The sequence below is a fragment of the Panthera leo genome, chromosome E1 (genome assembly GCF_018350215.1).
Source record: "Panthera leo isolate Ple1 chromosome E1, P.leo_Ple1_pat1.1, whole genome shotgun sequence".
In the NCBI taxonomy this organism is placed as follows: Eukaryota; Metazoa; Chordata; class Mammalia; order Carnivora; family Felidae; genus Panthera; species Panthera leo.
In genome coordinates, this window is record NC_056692.1 from 660,767 (window position 1) to 681,454 (window position 20,688).

General features: G+C 63.0%; 1 protein-coding gene across 3 annotated transcripts in view; it reads left to right on the plus strand.

Moving 5' to 3' along the window:
- Window positions 1-20,376, plus strand: part of SLC13A5 (solute carrier family 13 member 5) — a 39,732-nt gene extending 19,356 nt beyond the window's left edge. For 2 of the 3 annotated variants that reach the window (XM_042916597.1, XM_042916598.1), the window contains 11 exons: window positions 5,576-5,704; window positions 5,867-6,003; window positions 8,048-8,232; window positions 8,791-8,959; window positions 10,001-10,123; window positions 11,883-12,098; window positions 12,798-12,898; window positions 14,111-14,229; window positions 16,587-16,748; window positions 19,320-19,457; window positions 20,118-20,376. In XM_042916597.1, coding sequence (XP_042772531.1) covers window positions 5,606-5,704; window positions 5,867-6,003; window positions 8,048-8,232; window positions 8,791-8,959; window positions 10,001-10,123; window positions 11,883-12,098; window positions 12,798-12,898; window positions 14,111-14,229; window positions 16,587-16,748; window positions 19,320-19,457; window positions 20,118-20,249 — 1,581 coding nt within the window. In that variant the 5' untranslated portion in view covers window positions 5,576-5,605 and the 3' untranslated portion in view covers window positions 20,250-20,376. Of the gene's footprint in view, window positions 1-326; window positions 432-5,575; window positions 5,705-5,866; window positions 6,004-8,047; window positions 8,233-8,790; window positions 8,960-10,000; window positions 10,124-11,882; window positions 12,099-12,797; window positions 12,899-14,110; window positions 14,230-16,586; window positions 16,749-19,319; window positions 19,458-20,117 lie in introns of those variants that run through there. The other variant, XM_042916596.1, reaches the window with a different exon arrangement.
- Window positions 20,377-20,688: the final 312 nt, after the last annotated feature.

A 20,688-nucleotide genomic window follows, 5' to 3' on the forward strand; every position in this document is an offset into this window, starting at 1 on the left:
GGCTCACGCCAAAGCCGGCACCACGAACGACCCATCGCCCCTGGTCGGCAGCCCCGCGCGCGCCTCTGTCCTGGGCAGCGCAGGAAAGGCTTGGAGAGCCGGCGGGTGCCCGGGCCCAGGACGCTCCCGGGCGGGGTTGGCGGGGTTGGGGGCCGGCGCGCCCCACCGACCCCGCGCGGTGGCCCCGCCCCTGGGGCCGCGGGGAGGCCCCGCCACGGGGGCGGGGTTGGCACTGCCCCCCCTCCCCTTCCCGCTGCGGCCCCTTCTTAAGCCCTCGGGTCGCTGGCTGCCGTCACTCGCCTCTCCCGCCGCCTCCCTCCTGCGTTATGGCCTCGGCGGCGCGCAGCTATGTCTCCAGGTTCAAGTCCTTCGTGATCTTGTTCCTCACCCCGCTCCTGCTGCTGCCACTCGTCATTCTGATGCCCGCCAAGGTCAGTTGCGTCTCCCCGCAGCCCCGCCGACCCCCTGCGCCCTGCGCGGGCCGCGGGCACCGACCCGGGAGCACAGAGCTGGAGCGCGGGAATCCCCGGGGGCGCACTCTGGCGGCAGCTCGGGGGGCCAGATGGGAGGTGCCCACAAACAACGTCGAGGGGCACGGAGACCCCAGGGCGCAGAAACCCGCAAGCTAGCTGGGATCCTGCCACACAGACTGTCCATGGGCTCAGCCCCTGGCTCGGAATCTCCCTCCGCTTCACCCTCAAGTGTCGCCCGCACCCACGGGGAGCCTGGGCGCCTGTGTCCCCCCACCCCCTCTTAGCAAATGAGGAATTCGCAGCTGTGGGGGGCTCCCGAGGCCAGTCAGGGAGGCACGCAAAACGATCACCCCTGAGTGGATCCCGAAGGGCTGTCTCTGCCGCTCCCCGGCCCTTCTCTGAGCCTCAGTTTCCCTCTCAGTGATGCACATTTCTTCCCTGCTCCGAGGCCGGGAAGCCGCCGGCCGAGAGGCTGGTCAGAGTTGGCCTGCGGCTCCGGGCAGGAGGCGGGCGCGTTCCCAGGCTCACGCCTTGGGTGGCACGACCCAGGGCTTCGGGGAAGCCGCGGCCCTTACCCGGCTGCCCAGCGCTCAGGGAGGGAGGCCTGGATGAATGGCCTTGGCCGCAGGGCGGGGGCGGGCCGGGAGCCCTGGCCGCTGGGCCGTGGAAGCCCGTTTGGCAGAGGCCCGAAGCCCTTTGAAGCCTTTTGTGGCTGCTGGCTGCTCCTTCCTCCATCCCTCTTTGAGAGCCTTCACTCTGAGCCCAGACAGGAAACCTCCGGTTCCCCACCCCCACCGGGGGGCAGGTTCAGGGGAACAGAGGAGCTCTTTAGGGGGCGCCCCGGGGGCCAAGGAGGCAGGGGGGCTGGGCTGGGAGTTCGGGGAGCCCACCTGCGACGGATTTCACTTGCACCGCCGCCTTCTCTGTGCGACTTGACCCAAGAGCCCGCGCTTTCTGGGCCTTGGTTTTCTCATCTCTACAGTGGGCGAGGAGGTGTGCTTCTGACGCTTTCGGACTTTGGGCACCAAAAGCGGACGATGCCAGTTCCTAGGATGGGGGAGGGAGGCCGGAAGGACCCTTGGGTGGGCTGCGCGTGACCCTGGACCGGCCAAGGGCCTCAGATCCAACCGCGGGGGGCCCTTCAGTGCCGCACCAGCTGCAAGAAGCCGTATTTTCTCGTAGACGGCGAGGGAGCCAGGCAGGAAAGCTGGCGTTTCCTCTGTGCTGGCAGGGAGTGAAGTTCCTGGGAGGGTGACAGCAGCTTGGCTGACCTTCCTGCTCAGAGAGAGAGTGGCTGAGACCCCACACCCCCCCACACCCCCCACTCTCCCCCCCCCCCGACACACACACACCTCCACACGCCCGCATGAGCACACACAGGGGGACCCTCATGATGGGACCCTCAACTCGGGGTGTGTATGCATGTCAGCAACCTGCCCTGGGAGCGAGGATCAGGCGAGGAAGGGGAGACCCTCGTGAGAGGCATCCTACAGGCAGCCTTCTGTGCTGTCCCCTCCCCCCCCCCCCCACCAGCATCCGGACCCTGTGTTCTTGTTCCCTCCCATGTGCATCTTGTTTTGGTCACCAGCAAAGAGCTCGCTGCCCCGCCCCCACAGCGCCCCCTTGTGCAAGGAACCCAGGTGCACCTGTCGGGGACAGGGCTTCCCGGAAGGCGGAGGGCGGGCGGTCAGCAGCGTGGGCGGCCGTCCCGGTCCCGAGCTGCTGCGGAAGTGGCTCCCAGGCAGCCACTCTCTGCTGGTGCCCGGCCCTCTCCCCGGCTTTGCTCTTTTTCCACCTTGATCCTTCCTGGCATCATCTCTGCTTCACTTCTTGGGACTTTTCTCTGGGTCCTTTCCCGAGAAGGTTGCTCTTTAACAGAATAAACAATATGTTCATCCTATTGTTTGTTTTGTTAAAATTATTAAATAATTCTCTTTTTTAAGTTTTTTTTTATGTTTATTTTTGAGAGAGAGAGAGAGAGAGAGAGAGAGCGCACGAGCAGGGAAGGGGCAGAGAGAGGGGGAGAGAATCCCAAGCAGGCTCCACAGTGGCAGCCCAGAGCCGGACGCGGGGCTCGAACCCACCAACCGCGAGATCACGACCTGAGCCGAAACTAAGGGTTGGATGCTCAACCGACTGAGCCACCCAGGTGCCCCAAAATTATTTAAAAATTCTTAATTGCAAGGTCTGTTACATATAATATGAACATGAAAACACCCTTAAGTGCCCTAACACACACTCACGCACAGATGTGCTCTCACCCACGTTTCCCCGTTAAGCACCGTGTCACAGACACCCTTGCTTGTTAATTAGTTTCATAATGAGCCATGGTTTTATTCACTTGTGCATCGGGCAGACGGCTGTTGACCCGCTGCGTGCTGGGCACTGCCCTGTGACTCCCACTGTCCACCTTTCTCTCGGAATTAAGCTGCCTTCCAGACGCATTCCCAGCGGGTTATATTTGGTGCCTCCAGGGACCGGGCCGTGAAGAGTGGTTACACGTGTCACGTTGCTGAGTTTAGACGACATGAGTCACAGCCAGCCCTCTCTGCACACCGGACGTTAATGGGTGCTCTTGGCTGGGCACGAGCCAAGAGAGGGACGGGCTGGGAGTGGTGGTGGGGGGGCGGGGAGGGATATCCGCGACCGACCTTGCTGAGCATTGCTACGGCAGGATGATGACGAAGAGAAGGATTCGGGGACAGCGTTGCTGTTTTTAAAGTCTCTACAATGTACCTCCTTATTGTCCGCCGCTGGGGGGGATCATTCCTAGCCTCCCCCGCCACGGAACCAAGGTCCAGACACATCAGGGACCCTGAAGGCCAGACAGTGGCAGACAGTAGACAGGGATCGGGTCTGTCTAGCGCCAAAGCCTGGGCTTCTAACCGCGCTGCAGTCCTGCCTTGAACCTTGCGACTCCAACCAGCATTGACCCCTGCAGGCCCCGGGCCCCGGGACGTCTGGCAAAGTCTGGGGACATTTTTACGATCACCCCTGGAGAGGGCCCTTTCTACTGGCGTCTAGTGGGGGCAGAGGCCACGGATGCTGCGTCTACAGCTCAAGGCTGGCTCGGTCCCCCGCAGAACCACTGGTCCCCACGCAGTAGTGGCCGGGCCGTCGGGCAGTGCCCCGGGGTGCTCCTGGGAGGCCGAAGGAAGTTTACTTTTTATGACTGGCAACACCGTCCAGATGGAGAATTTCCAGGTCTTGGTGCAATGTTTCCTGCACACAGTAGGTGGTCTCCCGGGTGACGAGAAGGTGACGGTGCACAGGAGCATCTGCCGTCAGGTGGACGGCTCAGGCTTGGCTGGTCTGTCCCCGCATCGGTACTCGGCCAGCGTCCCCTGAGTGTCAGTGCTGGGTGCTGAGGACAGAGTGACCCACGGGCTCGGGCTCTGCCCCCAAGCTGGTCGCTGTTGGCTGTGTGTGCTGGGTGGGGGCCAGCCGTGACAGCCCAGGGTGCGAGCTGCTGGGGACACAGGGCGGGTGGGGTGGGGGAGGGGCCAGGGAGAACCCCGGAGCTGTGCGGCCAGCGCTCCCTCCAGGCGGGGGGGGGGGGGGGTAGTATGTGTGCAAGAGAAGAGTGGTGACAGTCACCGCCAGAGGAGTTCGGGGGACAGGGCGGGGGGGGCGGTGTCTGTAGGGCCGGCTCCTCACAGGGGGTCTCCTGAGCCCTGCTGAGGCATTTGGGTTTTGTCCTGAAGGCAACAGAAGGCTTTTAAATGGGGGATGCCCTGAACAGATTCGCAGATTGGGAGAGGGAGCCAGTGTGCGGGGCCGGACGTGGGAAGGTCAGAAGGGTGCAGGCGGGCGGTGGCACGGTGAGGGGCAGGGGCGGCAGGTGTGGCTGACTCGGGGGAAGGGCCGGGAGGGGGGGCAGAGGGCGGTCTGGGTGGGCACCCCAAATGCCAGCCTAGGGAGGCGGGCCAGGTCATCCCCGTCCCCGGAGGCGATGGGGCCGAGGCCCCAAGTCCTACAGCCGGTGAGCGGCCGGCCTCCAGCTCAGGCCAGAACCAGGCCTGTCTCACCGCAAAGCCGAGGTCCCGGGGGCTATGCGGCTAACGGCACCGACGGACGGTTCGCCCAGGGTTAGACTCCACTCGGAAGCTCGAGGCCTTTGTGACGGGAGGTCCTGATGAGAAAGCCCAGTCGTAAAAACAAGCCTGAATACCCTGCACCAGTGGTTCTCCGCACGGGCTGGTTGGCAGCTAGTTTCCGGGAGCAGGCGCTCCGGGCAGCCCTTTGGGACGGGAATGAGAAGCCGAAGCAGGAGTTGGGGCGAGCGGGTCCCCTGGAGAACGTGGGGCGGTCCCGACCTCCCGTGCCGGCCGAGAAGAAACACTTCCTCCACGGCAGGGGGCCAGGATCCCCGCCGCATCTGCTGTTGTGAGAGTGACCGGCGCGTTACTAAACAGGTGCCGATCTTCCTGGACTTGGGACGGGGCTGTGTCCCCGTGAACCCACGGCCAGCGGAAGGTATCTAGGCGGAGAAAGCATTCAGCACCTGCCGTGGCGCCTGGGGCTCACCAGCCGGCCCCGCAGTCGGGCACCAGCCTCTCTGACCTAAAGTGTTGAATGTCTTGTGCAATTCGTGGAGTGCGGTCCCGAGAGTGACAACCAGGAGGCCTGTGGGGGCGCAGAACGGGTGTTCTGAGCTGAGGCCGCTGTCGCCAGGGTCACAGAGGAGGCCGGCCGCTCGCGCGGAGCCCGGGGAATTCTAAATACGGATCCTACTTCGTGTGGCCACGTTGGCACCTCGGAGGGTCGAAAAACCGTTAGGTCAAACCGTGGGAAGCCGGGGACCTCTGTATCCTGTCCTCGTCCTCGTCCTCGTCGTCCTCCTCCTCCCCCCTCTTCCTCCACGCCCCCTCTCTTACTCTGTCCTGCCCAGGTGCGAGGGCTTGCCCAGGACCCAGCTGGGAGGCAGGGGCACGAGGTCCTGGGTCCCCTCGGGTCCTGGGCCGGTGGGGCGGCCCGAGGGCAGGCCCTCTGACTACGGCAGCCTGCTCCGGCCGTGCCCGCGGCCACCGGCGGTGGGGGGGGGGGGGGCCTGGTGGGGGAAGGGGGCACCAGGTGCCGAGGCCTCAGGGCTGCTCCTTCAGTTCGTCAGGTGTGCCTACGTCATCATCCTCATGGCCGTGTACTGGTGCACGGAGGTCATCCCCCTGGCCGTCACCTCCCTCATGCCGGCCTTGCTCTTCCCGCTCTTGAAGATTCTGGACTCCAAGCAGGTGAGCGCCCCCGGGGGCCCCCGGCGGCATCCTGCGTCTGCCCCGTGGCGCACTCCCCGAGCCCCTGTCGGAGCTGCCCGGCCCGTCCCCTCTCGGGCGGCCCGGCCTGCTGGCCGGGCTCGGGGCCGGGGTGGCCCTAATGGGCCCCGTGCTGTCCTCCAGGTGTGTATCCAGTACATGAAGGACACCAACATGCTGTTCTTGGGCGGCCTCATCATGGCCGTGGCCGTGGAGCGCTGGAATCTGCACAAGAGGATAGCCCTGCGCACGCTCCTGTGGGTGGGGGCCAAGCCAGCACAGTGAGCGCCCTCTCTCTCTCGGCACAGGGCTCTGCAGGGCCGGGCCGGGGCGGGACGCGCCACACCAGATGCCCGGCGCGCGAGGGCCGGCCGCCAGGGCTTGGCAGGCAGCGGACCCCTGGGTGGGGCGTGTGAGCAGCGGGGAGTAAAGGTCCTCTGAATGCAGAAGAGACTGGGCAGGGAAGGCCCCTGTGTGTTCAGAGGACCTGGGGGAGGGGTTGCAGGTCCCGCAGGGAACCGAGCGGGTGGAGGCTGGATCAAGCCCTGCCTGATACCCGTAGGGGTTCTGTGGGGAAAGCAGGAAATGGGCGGGTCAACAGCCCAGTTCAAGGGGAAACAGAAAGGCCGCCCCTCCGAAACTGGCATATGCACCCCCCCGCCCCCGCCGCAGAGAAGCCACTGTGTCATTTTCCCCCACCTCACTCAGTACCTCACTTTCTCATGGCTGCAAGGTCCCCCCTGCCCGCCACAGGCCTCTTCCCGCCATCCCATGGAGGTGACGAGAGCAGGACCCCCTGGGTGCGGTGAGAGCACCTGCAGACCCCGGGCGGGCGGAGCACTTGACCCTGACCGCAGCACCTGCCACCTTGCCCTCAGGCTAAAGACTGCTGACGGCCACATGGGGGTCGGACCGCCTGAGCCTCTAACTGGGGACTCAGGCCGCACCTTTCTCTTGAGGCTCCCTCAGTGAAGGCAGGCCGTGTCCCTGGGTCTCCAGCCCGGCCTCCGGAGGCAGCGGCTGGTGAATTCCCGGTACATCCCTCCTGGGGAGTCCACGTGTCGGGGTCGTGCCGGGCACTCCCAGACCCCGGCCCCCGATCTGTCACGCTCCATGGAGCTTCTGCAGGGAGCTTCTACGGGGTCGAATGCAGAGCCCCTGCGTAGTTTAGAGGCCTGAATTCTCGAATTCTCAGAGTCCTCACTCTCGGGATCCTTGGAGGGTGTGGCTTCTCCACAAGCAGGTGGACCTCGTTCTGGAGCGAGCCGCACAGATTTGCCTTCCAGACCCGGGACGGCCACACACTGGTCTCCGCTCCTCCTGGGAGCTCGGCCTCCGGCCGTCCACGGCACTGCCCGTCCTGGGGGGGCTTTTCGTTGAGCCTCCGTGGGGCCTTGACTCATGCAGACGTGGCTTCCTCCTGGCCTCTGCTCTTCTGGGTCCATGGGGCCCACCTGCGTGGACACCTGTTGAACCTCCCTGGATCCTTCCTCGGGCCGGTCGGTGACCTCGGGGAGGGGTCTGGCCCACAGGAGCACGGAGACCACCAGCAGCGGAGTCCCATTCAGCCCCCGCCCCCCCCAGCCTTCCAGTCCGGGCCCTGGAGCCTCCGGGAAGAATCAGACCCTCCCTGCTCACAGCCGAAGGGGGAGCAGATGTGGGAACGTTCCTCCAGATCCGGCCAGAGACGAATGTCCCAGGGAGGCTGGGGGGTGGGGGAGGGGATGTCCTCGGCCCTGGTGGCGGGAGCTGGGAGAGGCCTCGGAGAAGGCTGCCGTCCGACAGGTTCTCCACGAGGAGCCAGTCTAGATGCTGGGGAAGGTGGGGTGTTACCAGTAAAGGGACGTGTTTCCAGAACAGTCTGTGGTCCTGGTCCACTGCCGAGTGGAGGGGGCAGAGGGCGCGGATGGAGCGGGGGGCAGGCTCCCACCCCTGAGGGCTGGCCGCCCAGCCTGGTCACTCTGGGGCCGGCTCTCCCCACTGGGCCGGCTCCCGCTGGATGTTGCTGCTGACTTGCTGGATGGGAGCCCCTTACAGCCCTGACTGGGTCTGAGGCTCTCGGTGACCCTGTAGCCGGCACAGGGTGTCAGAATGTTTGTGGGGAGGGTTGCGGGGGGAGGCACTAGAGCTGTGACCCCCTCCGACACCATCCCGTCTCGCACCGGCTTCCACGCCTCGGCCCCGTTCCCTGCCACCCCTGCAGGGCCGTCCCGTCCCCCGCTGGCTCCCGAGGGGGGCGCCGGGGGAACCTGTGGCCTCCCTCCCCGCCCCGCCTCTGCAGGCTGATGCTGGGAACCTCCCTCCCCACCCCCACCCCCCCAACAGGCTGATGCTGGGCTTCATGGGCGTCACGGCCTTTCTCTCCATGTGGATCAGCAACACGGCCACCACGGCCATGATGGTGCCCATCGTGGAGGCCATGTTACAGCAGATGGAGACCGCCGGCTCTGCCGAGGCCGGCCTGGGGGCCCTGGAGCTGGCAGACAAGGGCAGGGCCGGCCAGCTGCCAGGTGAGCCCCCGGCCCGGGTGCCCTTCACCCCTGCCCGCACCTGCCCCTGCCCGGGGGGCCTCTGCTCCCACAGGCATCGGGGGGCAGGGGGAGGCCCCGGGGCTGGCCAGAGAGCCCCCGTCTTATTCATTCTCTGCCGCGTTCACCGCACGTCCCCGGGGTGGGGGGGCGATGGCCTTGTCGCCGGGCCCCGGGACGGGTTCCGGCTCCAGAGGTGCACAGACACGCTCCCCGGGGACGGCAGAGCCCGGCAGGCCGGGTAGGGAGGCCCCCGGCGAGGCTCATCTGACCCAGGGATGCCTCGGCCGGACGCCGAGGGAGCACTGGAGAGGGACGGGCCTTGCGGGGGGAGAGGGCCCTGAGGTGGATTCGGAGGGCTGTCCCTGTCCCCCAGCGGAGGGAACAGCCTGAGCAGGGACAGGGCACCAGGAGAGAAGGGCGTGTGTGAAGCCGCTGGATTTGTGTGGAGCTGAGCCCCTGGAAGGAGGTGGAGGCAGGCCGCGGGGGCCCGGGGCAAGGTCAGGCGCTGGAGCTCAGCCCGCGGCGTGCCCCCCACAGGGAGCCAAGTGACCTTCGAAGGGCCCCCCGAGGGGCTGCGGGCCGACCGCGACCGGAGGAGCGTGCGCAAGGCCATGACCCTGTGCGTGTGCTACGCGGCCAGCATCGGAGGGACCGCCACACTGACAGGGACGGGGCCCAACGTGGTGCTCCTGGGCCAGATGCACGAGTGAGTCACGGGCCTGCCTTCTGGGGACGTAAGGAGGGCCCGGGGCCGGGGGGCCCCCAGCTCTCCTTCCCGCTCAGCCGGGGCCGGGGCCGGGGCCGGACGGCCCTGCACCTGCCCGAGACCCCCGCAGGGTGGGAGCTGGTGTGCACAGACCCGGCTGGCTTCTGCTCTGGGGCGAGTCCTGCCCTCCTCCCCGGGCTCTCGCTCCGACGGGAATGTGCCCTGAATACGGAGCTGAAGTCGAGGGAAACGACAGTGTGGCGCGAGAGGCCGGGTCCCCGTCAAACTTGCAGAAAACAGACACAGAAGCCCCCTCGCAGCGGGCTCGATACGTTAACAACCCCGGCTGTTAACGGTGGTGCCCTATGGGAGGGTCAGAGGTCAGGTTACTTGTTGCCTCTAAGCGCCCTTGAAGGGGCTGCAGAAAAACCACCGGGCTGGTGGGCATGTTCCCGCCCTGGCCACAAAGGGACACAGGCCTTGAGGAATCTCATCCTGGGCCCGGCTGGTGCGGGTGGGGCTGGGATCGCCGAGTGAGGGGCCCTGACGGGCAGCTACCTGCTGGACCAGGCCAGCAGGCAGGACAGCCGGGAGGCGGGAAGGAGCCCAGCCCCAAGACACTTGAGGCCCAACACGCAGACTGTTTTGATCTTCGAGGACCTTCTATAATGATGGCCTTACCGTTCTCCCCGGAGTTCCTCTGGGAAAGGCAGCTGAGTGGGGAAGGCTGTGTCTAAGGGAGCCGGTGCCTGGGGGCAGAGGGCCGGCCGCCGCAGAAGTGACTCTCCGCCAGCCCCAGGAGGATCGGGAGGGTGGCTTTCCCAGGCCCCCCCCGCCCCCCCACCTCATCCGTGGAGCCCGGAAGCTGTTGGCCGGCTCCTGTGTGTAGGCGAGGCCCTGACTTTTGCGAGGTCCCCAGGGGGGCCCGGATGCTCAGGCAGGGCGGTCAGCCACCCCCCGGTCTTGTTCTGTGCGTGGCGAGGCCCGGTCTCAGCGTCCACCCTGGGGCCACCGTGCACAGCTCAGTGTCTCTCCCTTCAGGTTGTTTCCGGACAGCAAAGACCTGGTGAACTTCGCCTCCTGGTTTGGCTTTGCCTTTCCCAACATGCTGGTGATGCTGTTGCTGGCCTGGCTGTGGCTCCAGTGCGTCTATATGAGGTTCAGGTGAGCGGGTCCGGTGCGTCCGTACGAGGCTCAGGCGAGCCCGTCTGGCCGGGGGTTAGGGCTTCAACATGCGAACGTGGGGGACACAGCGGAGTCCATAAGAGCCCCTCTTGGGGAGGCCGAGGGTTACTGCCCTTGACTGCCACGAGGCCCGGTACAGCCAGGCGTCAGGGGCGCCAGCCTGAGCTGGGGGGCTGCCCGAGGCCCCGAGGCCCGCCGAGCTCCTGGCAGAGAGAGCAGGGGGCGCTGGGCTGGCCCCGAGGCCACAGGGGCGCTGCCAGCGTCAGGGGATGTCACGTCAGGAACCCCAGCTGTGGCCCCCCAGCCTGGCGAGGCTTCTGCCGCCCTTCTGAGGAGGGCGTCCGCCTGTGTCTGCGTTCTGGGCTGCCGCGCCCACACGGCCAGCCCGCGGCTCCAGCCCCGTGGTCCTTGCTAAGCCGACGCGGAGCCTGGTGGGTGGGCAGCTCCCCGGAGCCTCGCCGGGACAGCTTTTCACACAGCCCCGATGGCGGGAGCAGCAGGCCGTGCCTGGAGCCTTTCGGGCCCCGGGGGCCCCTGCCCCAGGCTTCCTAGATGCCCTCACCGGATCAGGGGTAGCACCTGCCTCTTGCGGTGCCCTCATCCGGGTCCCGCATCTGGATGGTCGTGGGGATCAACCTCAGGTCGTGGGGCACGACCTCAGGGAGGCTGCCTCCAGCCTCCTCTAGGAAGCTCGTCCGGGAAGCCGCCTTCCGAATTCACGAGTTCACATCCAGCCCTGGGGTCCACAGGCCCCCAGCACTAACGGGACATCACAGCCGGCTCGTACCCGGCTTTCCTGAGCAGGCTATCCCCGGGGCCAGGGATGGGGGTTCCTCTGCGCACCTTCCCCGGCGACGCCCTTGGGGGTCCGAGGGCCTCCCCGCCCCGGCTCTACAGCACCGGGTCAGGGGCTCCGTGGCGGCCATTCTGCAGGACCCCGCACCCCCCAGCCCGGGGCTCCCGCGGGCAGCCCGACCCACCCGCCGGCATCGGGTGCCAGCCCGGCAGCCGCCAGATTAACCCTGAGCCGGGAGCGAGCCGCTTCATGTCAGGGAGGGGGCGTCCGGGAGGCGTGGCGGCAACGGCTGGGGGCCGGCATGGACACCCACCTGCCCGAGGGAGTCCCATCTGCAGCCGCCGTGGAGTCGGTGCCGGACGTGTGGCACCGGACACGGCCGGGCAGCTGAGAGCACCGAGTGGCCCCTTATCCCGGGAGCCGGCGTCACGAGAACGGCTCACAGAGTGGCCCTTGGTGCCGATTCCGTGCACCCCTGCCCTCCCGGGAATTGTGCTCCAGGGGTCAGGAGGCGCTCCCGCCAGGGAGGGCTCTCTGGGGACAGTCCTGTTGGCCTCGCCCAGTGCCTTCAGGCTGACGGGGGCTGGAATGCCCGGAGAATCCCGTGGGCCCGCGTCCGGGGCCCTGTGGCCCTGGCCGGCCCTTCCCACGGCTGAGGTACCCTTACAGCTGCCCAGGGATCCCTCCTCCTCCTTGTCCCTCATGCCAGCACCTCCGGGGGAGGTCCTGCAGGGCGCACCGTGGTGGCCGTGGCCACAGGCTCCCGGGGAGCCCCCTCCGGCTCTGGGGGTGCCCTGGGCCACACGCTGGGCACGCCTAACAGAGACTTTCCCGCCCTGCGCCCTGCGGGGGAGGGCCGGCAGGTGAGGGCCGCCGTGGGCGACAGCCAGCACCGTCTGACTGTCCGGCCGGCCTCGCCGCCTTCTGTCTCTGCACCTCCAGTTTTAAGGCGTCCTGGGGCTGCGGGCTGGAGAGCAGGCATCACGAGAAGGCCGTGTATGAGCTGCTGTGGCAGGAGTACAGGAAGCTGGGTCCGTTCTCCTTCGCCGAGGCCAACGTCCTGCTCTGCTTCCTCCTGCTGGTCGGCCTGTGGTTCTCGCGGGACCCCGGCTTCATGCCCGGCTGGGTGTCGCTGGCCTGGGAGGAGGGCGAGACAAAGTAAGTTACGGGTTCCCCGGCCCCGCGCGTGACTTCTGCAGCACTGCCTTGGTTCACGGCTGGTTCTCTTCTCCCCAGTCCTCGCGACAGGCCCGCAGACAGTTCCTGCTGGCCAGGCAGGGTGGCCGGGATGTGACGGAGAGAGATTTGCTGAGCCCGGAGCTCTAGCTTCCAAACTTCTGTTCGCCGTCTTTCCTCCCTCTGAAAGCAGACGGAGTCCGGGGTCCAGGGCCTCTTTGGCCCCGAGGGTGTGTGCTGCCTCCCTCCAGGTTGAGCTGTTCTGTGGCCAGAAGGAAGCAAGGTTGAGAAACACCCGTGTCCTAGACAAGGCAGGCGATGCGGGCGGGCGGACAGCTGCCTGTGGCCACCTGTGGCATTTGAAGGCTCTTGAGTTATCACCAAAGCCCTCGTGGGCACCCTGGTGAACCCAGGATTCCAGAGAGTCTGATGAGTAGAGGTCATGAGGCTCGTCCACGGAGCAGCACAGACCGAGAGGGAAGCCAGTGGCTGAGGGTCCCCCAGCGGGGGGCAGAGCTGGGCAGAGACGTGGACATCCTGGTTTCCAGCCAGGGTTCCGTCTACACGGCCCTTAGGGCTCCAGTCCTCACGCTCGGCTGAGCCTGTAGACGCAGAGCAGGCTCGCCGAGTGGTGATGGTCCCAAAACTGAGCTGGGCACGTCTGTGTGCTCTCTCTGCTAGGTACGCGTCTGACGCCACCGTGGCCACCTTCGTGGCCACCTTGCTGTTCGTAGTGCCTTCGCAGAGGCCCCAGTTCAACTTCCGTGGCCAGACGGAGGAGGGTAAGGCCCCCGGGAGCGTGCGTCAGGCCTTCCCTGGGGACTGTTTTCTGCAAATTCTTCTCTTGTGCCCTCCAGACGTTTGAAACCTTGGCAATATTATAAGAGGACAGACAGACGTTTCCAATTTCCCGCAAGGCCATCCGTGCTTTTTCCGGTTTCTCTCCTCTGGTCTTTGCCGGGATGCATGTGTTACACGGGCCGCTCAGATTCCGTTTCTCGGTTGTTTGGGTTTTCGTGTCTTTACGGTGTGATCGCTTCCTGTTAACGCCACAGGCTTCACGTCCATTTTCTCTCATTATGGCATTGTAGCGCATGGAGGGGCGGAGCTGTTCTCTCTTGTGGAACGTTCTGGTCGTTTGGAATTTTCCGTTGCTATCAATTAGTGTTTTCAGGTGCATAGGTGTTTCTTCTTTTTCTAAAAATTTTTTAATGTTTTTATTTATTTTTGAGACAGAGAGAGACAGAGCATGAGCAGGGGAGGGGCAGAGAGAGAGGGAGGCACAGAATCGAAGCAGGCTCCAGGCTCCGGGCTGTTAGCACAGAGCCCGACGTGGGGCTTGAACCACGAACTGTGAGATCATGACCTGAGCCGACTGAGCCACCCAGGCTCCCCTAGGTGTTTCTTCTTTAGGATAAATTTCCAGGAATCGTGTTATTGTAAGGGTATATATGCCAAATGGCTTTTCGTTAAAAAAAAATTTTTTTTAAGGTTTTATTTATTTTTGAGATAGAGAGAGACAGAGCATGAACAGGGGAGGGGCAGAGAGAGAGGGAGGCACAGAATCGAAAGCAGGCTCCAGGCTCTGAGCCATCAGCCCAGAGCCCGACGTGGGGCTCGAACTCACGGACCGCGAGATCGTGACCTGAGCTGAAGTCGGACGCTTAACCGACTGAGCCACCCAGGCGCCCCTAGGTGTTTCTTCTTTAGGATAAATTTCCAGGAGTCGTGTTATTGTGAGGGTATATATGCCAAATGGCTTTTCAAAAAGATTGGGCCAATGCGTATGCTCCCCAGGAGTGGGTGACCGTGTTACCCAGCATTTCTCACCAGCACTGGGTGTGGCGTTCATTGTGAGTTTCAGCTGATGTGAAACCTCGCTCTGGGAGGGCGTCCCTGGTCCACACGGGCTTTGATTCCCCTGGAATCGATCTCTTTTGCTTCCCGCTGCTGCTCTGGCTTGTGTATGTGTGTCTTTTGTTGTTTCTTCCCAGAAAGGAAAACTCCATTTTATCCCCCCGCGCTGCTGACCTGGAAGGTGACCCAGGAGAAAGTGCCCTGGGGCATCGTGCTGCTGCTGGGGGGCGGCTTCGCACTGGCCAAAGGATGTGAGGTAACGCCCCCGGCCGCCGGCTGCCAGGGCCCCTCTTGCACAAGACGGCGTCAGAGACCTGAGGTGCCCCTCTGCCCACACCCCTGCTCTGTGCTCTGTGGCTCTGTGTCTGCTCCGCAGAACTGCACACGTCTTGAGGACACGGGACTCTGTCTCGTCACCGAGAGGCCCTGCAACACGGGCAGTGCCTGGAAGAGAGAAAGTGCTCTTTGAAAAATTGCAGAAACGAGGGAATAAGTGACCAAGAGAATAAGTTAACCAAGAGAGGCAGGGGACGCTGTGAGGGCTGCCCCGGGGGTTGGCGATAATGATCTCTGCTTTGATTTGTTCTGGGAGGTCTTTCTTTCGGGTCCCTGTGACCACTTCTACCACTACACCTGGTTCTTTCACTTGACGAGTCCTTGTTGATACAGTTGACATTTAAGCATTTTTCTCTAGGTAGGTATGTAGCAGCACAGAAGGAGAGGACGGGCGTTTAGGAGAAAACACACACGAATGAAACTTTCTTACTTCTATTCCTCCCCAGTAGGGAAGAAGTAAGGTTGAGGGAGAGATGAGCCAGCTTGGTGCTGATATCCATCCACCCATCCAACCGTCTGTCCATCCATCCGTCCATCCATCTGTTTTTCCTTCCTTCCTTCCTTCCTTCCTTCCTTCCTTCCTTCCTTCCTTCTTCCCTGCCTTCCATCCCTCCAACTGTCTATCCATCCATCCATCCATCCATCTATCCATTTTTCCATCCATCCGTCCCTGCATCCTTCCCTCCCTCCAACTGTCTGTCTGTCCGTCCATCCATCTATCCATCCATTCATCCGTCTGTCCATCTGCCATCCATCCGTCCATCCATCCATCCTTCTTTCTGTCCATCTGTCCATCCGCCCATCATCCATCCACCCATCCATCCATTCATCCATCCACCCATCTATTTTTCCTTCCATCCATCCATCTGTCTGTCCATCCATCCATCTATCCATCCATTTATCCATCTGTCCATCTGTCCATTCATCCATCCATCCATCCATCCATCCACCCTTCCATCCGTCCATCTGTCCATCCATCCATCCATCCATCCATCCACCCATCCATCCATTCATCCATCCACCCATCTATTTTTCCTTCCATCCATCCATCTGTCTGTCCATCCATCCATCTATCCATCCATTTATCCATCTGTCCACCTGTCCATCCATCCATCCATCCATCCATCCATCCATCCACCCTTCCATCCGTCCATCTGTCCATTCATCCACCCATCCATCCATCCAGGAATAGAATGTCATGGACAAATTTGGTCTATCTTATTTCTGCTGTTCCCTCAGCATCTAGAATAGAGCCCAGTGCATAGCAAGGACATAAATATCTTTTGGATGAACAAATGCATCCATCTGGTCACCTCATGCATCCATCTGTTATCTCCCATTCATTCATTCATTCATTCATTCCTTCATTCATCAAACATTCCCTTTATGTCCCTGTTAAATCAGCCTGAGCATTACAGAGGAGATTGATATATGTCAAGATTGATATATGTCAAGATTGATATATGTCAAGATTGATATATGTCCAGATGCGAGGGGGACACATCTGGAAAAGCATGTCAGGGAGAAGTGACACTTGAGTGAAGGGGGCAGTGTGCCGTTTCTAGTGCAGGAGCAGCAGAAGAGGAGGCTGGTGCAGCCACTCCGCCGAGGGTTACAACAGAGAGAGTGGACTTACTGTGAAGACCGTGGGTGACCACTGAAGGGTGGTGGCCGCGGCGAATCAGTCAGATCTGCACTTGGCAAACACCCTGAGGTCGAGTAGACCTAGCAGGGAGGCGTTGAGGGAGACCCAGCAGGCGCCCCATACAGTCGGTCGTCCAACCCAGTCTCAGAGCGGGAGGCCCCGTGAGCTGTTCTCTCCTGAGTCTCGCTCCTGCTCTAAATCCCCAGCGTCTGCCTCGGATCCCTCTCCTGAGCGTGGAGAGCTACCGGGGGCTGAGAGGAGATGGCGATGAGGAGCTCTGGGTGACTGGGTGGCTGAGTGGGCATAAGGAAGAAGGGGACAGGGACCCCAGGGCGGTGTCCAGCTTCCCAGGGTGGGCGGCAGGTGTCTGGGAGCCCCGGGGAGCAGACTCTGGGCCAGAGAGAGTGAATTCAGGTAGAGGCATGTTGAGTGTCACTGGGCCAAAATTCAGTTACAGACCAGCTGGGCTGGAAACGGATTTAGGAGACAGCAGGGCGAGGGTGGGGATTGAGGGTGTGGCCTCGTGGAGCCCACCCGTGGCTCTTATGCAGAGAGAGAGTCAGACTTGCAGGAGGGGCTGAGCTCCCCGGGCCCGCAGCCTTCGGTGACTGCCCCCCCCCTCCGCTTTCAAGGCCTCGGGGCTGTCGGAATGGATGGGGGAGCAGATGGAACCCTTGCACTCTGTGCCCCCGGCGGCCATCACCTTGATCCTGTCCCTGCTTGTTGCCGTGTTCACCGAGTGCACGAGCAATGTGGCCACCACGACCCTCTTCCTGCCCATCTTCGCCTCCATGGTGAGTGACCCACCAGGAAGGGGACGCTTAGCCGTCATGGCACAAGAAGCCGCCAAGCTGGGACCGTGTCCTGGGTCCCTGAAGGGACGGAGCCCAAACACGCTTTGCGGGCCTGGGCCTCTGAGCCTCTGTTGACCCTCGGTCTCTGTCCTCGGGTCCCTCGCGGGCACCCAAAGTGCACAGCAAGAACCAGGCCCTCGAAATCCATTTATAAATGCGGCCGGTCATTTCTCAAGCTGAGGAGACAGGATCTGCGGGCCAGTGTCATGGGGGTGATGGAGGGTCTGGAGCATGTAGCCCGGGGTGTGCACGAGGGCGGCCGGGCGGGGCCGCCAGGAAGAGACCCTGGGGGACTGGGTCTTGGGGAGGCGGGAGGGAGAGGACGGTCAGGGCGGGGGCGGGGGGCGGTGCCAGGCTAGGGGTCTGTGCTGCGGGCAAGCACGTGCCGGCCGGAACTCAGGAGGAGGCAGGGCACGGAGAGGCTGTGATCCCTTACGCTTCCTTCCAACGCCCATCGCGCGGCGGTCCCGACCTCAGGGTGGTGCAGCAGGAGGCCGGGCTGGCGGTCGGAGGACCTGGGTCCAAGCTGTGGTTAGGGCCAAGTAAGAGGAGGGCCGTGGAAATCTTCTGTGGGCGACAGCCCGAGCCTGGGAGAGACCGTGGTTGTCACCCTGGAGTCAGGAGTCTGAGCCAAGAGCTCAGGATTCGAGCCAGTAGATTTCCACTCTGTGCCCCCGCGTCCGCGTGTATGGAAGTAAAACCCAGTGGTTTTGTCCTTCCGTTCCGGGCAGGGATGAAAGTGTTGGAACTCGGTTCCCCTAAGCAGGCTGCTGGGCCAGCGCTGGTGAGCGCCCCCCGCCCCCGGGAAAGGCCTCCAGCCCAGAGCCAGACAAATGGAGGTCTTCACCTGGGGGTGTGGCCAGGCCCTTGGAAAACAGGCTTTCCTAGAAGCAGAAGCCCACGGTACCTCTGAGGCCCCCGGAGCCCCCTCGGCACCCACCCCAGGAGAGGGGGCAGGCGGCGACCCCCAAGCTGGGTCACGGAGGCACGTGGGGTGCATACACCACGCACATCCAAGGCCAGGACGAAAGGGGGGTCAGGACACAGACGGGGGCCCTGCCTGGGCCTCTCAGCCCTCCCCAGAGGGCCTGTGCCCGGGCGTGGCCTTTCCTGAGACCTGTTTACCCACAGGAACCCTAACCTGAGGTCCGCCCCAGCAATTTCATGTCTGGGAATGTATCTCAGGAAGATCTCCAGAGGTGCTCATTCCAGAACAACCCATCACAGAGTTACTTGTTACAAAAATATTTTCATAACAGCAGAGGATTGGGGAGATTAAACGTATTCGTACGGAATGACACTATCAAGCATGGGGGGGGGGGCAGATCACAGCTTTGAAGGGTATTTAGAGTTGAAAACGTGATACTTACACGTGGCTAACAAATGTTCAGTAACGCCAGACCCTGACCCCCCAGCTTCCATTTCTGTTATTAATGTCTATTTAAACATTTTTTTAAATGTTTATTGATTTTTGAGAGAGAGCACGACCGGGGGAGGGGCAGAGAGAGAGGGAGACCCAGAATCCGAAGCAGGCTCCAGGCCCCGAGCTGTCAGCATAGCACCTGACTTGGGGCTCGAACTCATGAACCGGGAGATCGTGATCTGAGCCAAAGTCAGACGCCCAACCGACTGAGCCCAGGTGCCCCTCTGTTATTCATTTCTTAGGTATCTTTCTGGATGTATCACACACACACACACACACACACACACACACACACACTCTTTTTAAACCAATGGCCTCATTCTGTGGTCCTGTTCTGCACCTGAATTTTGTTTTCCCGTGCTGTCATTCTTCACAGCCCCAAGCTGTCCCCTTGTTTGTAGGTACGTTTTCATTTAAGCAGCCTGCTTCTGCGGCCACTGGCTTAGGGATGAGTCTGTCTCCTGAGTGCTTTGCTGCTATAATGTTGCACAGGCGTCTGTCCTCACGTGCACATAAATCTGCACGAGGGATCATCGCTAGTTTTGATAGACACGAACAAATATTGTGAGCTGTAGCATTCGTCCATTCAGCAAACATTTAACGAACATCCACTCGGTGCGGGGCGCTGTCTGAGGTGGCTGAATTTTAAGCTGTAGGGTAAAAAGAAGTATCGAATTCCGTATGCAAAACGATCCCAGACATGTGTAAGAGCACGTGTGTGCGTAGGTGAGGAGACGCGGGTCCTCTAGGTCCGTGGCAGGACGGACAGCCATGTGCACACGTGGGCCGCGGGGACGCCGCGAGATTCGGTGCGGCCTGAGCACCCGGCATGGTCTGTGGCTCGTAGCTGGTGCCCAGGAAGTAGGTGCTGAATGGACCGAGGGGACCTTCGGGAAGGCCTCCCCGGGAGGTGGCTGCGGGTTCAGCCTTCAGGGCCCAGCAAGGCTCTTATCGAGACCCGTGCCGACGGGAAGAGGGGCCGGCGGGACGGAGGCACAGGGCGCGTTGGGGGGACGCGTTTCAGAGAGACGGTCCCTGGAGCCTTCGTTGCCTGCGTGTGTGACCCGTGGCGCCGTGTTTCTCCCCAGTCACGTTCCATCGGCCTCAACCCGCTGTACGTCATGCTGCCCTGCACCCTGAGCGCGTCCTTTGCCTTCATGCTGCCCGTGGCCACCCCGCCCAACGCCATCGTGTTTGCTTACGGACACCTCAAGGTTTCCGACATGGTAACGCACGACGCCCGGCTGGCGTCAGGGGTACCGACCGGTGACGGCCACGACCCGTGCGTTTGCATGCATGTGCTCCTTTGGTTCTTTTCTGAGACGTTCTCACGTTCCGGGGACCGCTCTGCCCCCCAGAGCTGGGAGGTGAGGCGTGGAAGCTCTCACCTGGGGAACCCTCGCTGAGCCCTCGGAAAGGGTGAGGGCGGGGGTCCCGCGTGGCCGTGACGGGCTTCCAAGACCAGCGGGAGCCCGCGAGGACAGTCAGGAGAAGCAGGGAGGGGGCGAGAGAGGCCACCGCCTGGGAGCGGGGGATGTCCTGGACGCAGAGGCAGACAGAGGACGACCCCCTCCTTTGTGCTTTGGCTCCATCACCTGGGATGGGAGGGGGAGGCCAGAAAGGAAGGCCCTCGTGGTCACAGAGCCTCCGCTGGGCCTCAGGCCGCCTCCCCGAGGCTGTTTCCAAATGCCGGCCTGGGTGTGGAGGTTTCCCGGAGGCTCTGAGCACCGAGGACACCTGCCGACCCGCCTTGCTCTGCCTGGGGGCGGGTGACCACAGGGCACAGAGCACGGCCCAGGGACGGGAGCCCAGCAGACCAGCCGGTCACAGCTGTTCTGACGGCCCGGCCCACCCGGGGGTGCTGACTCTGACCCGTCTTTTTCCAGGTGAAAACAGGACTCATGATGAACATAATTGGGGTCTTCTGTGTATTTCTGGCTGTCAACACGTGGGGACGGGTCATCTTCGACTTGGACCATTTCCCTGACTGGGCTAACCTGACACACGCGGAGACCTAGGGAGAGCCTCACGACCCGGCACGCCGCCCCCACCCTCCTGAGGACCCGAACCTCCCAGCACACCTCCCGGCACAAGTTTGGGGTTCGCTCCCCAAAGCGATCCAGTGATGCCCACACCCCCACGGAGACCCAGCCTGGGGGCTCCATGCAGAGCTGGGGGGGAGGGCTCTGCAGGGCCGGAGAGGGGGGCGCCCCCCGGGGGCCTGCTGTCACTCCTGGGACAGGGATCAGGACACAGGCTCCTGTCCCAGCTCGGCCGCCAGCCGGCCCCAGGCTGGGGTCTGGCGTCATCTAAGGGGGACTCCGATCGCAGCTCGGGAAGCGAGAAAACAGCCTCCAGAGCCCGTCCCTCTTCCAGCTTCTCCTGGGCTCCTCCGCTCCTTCCTGTTGCTCGGCAGGGGCCACCCGGCCCGGGGACGGCCGCTGGGGTCGGAGCCTC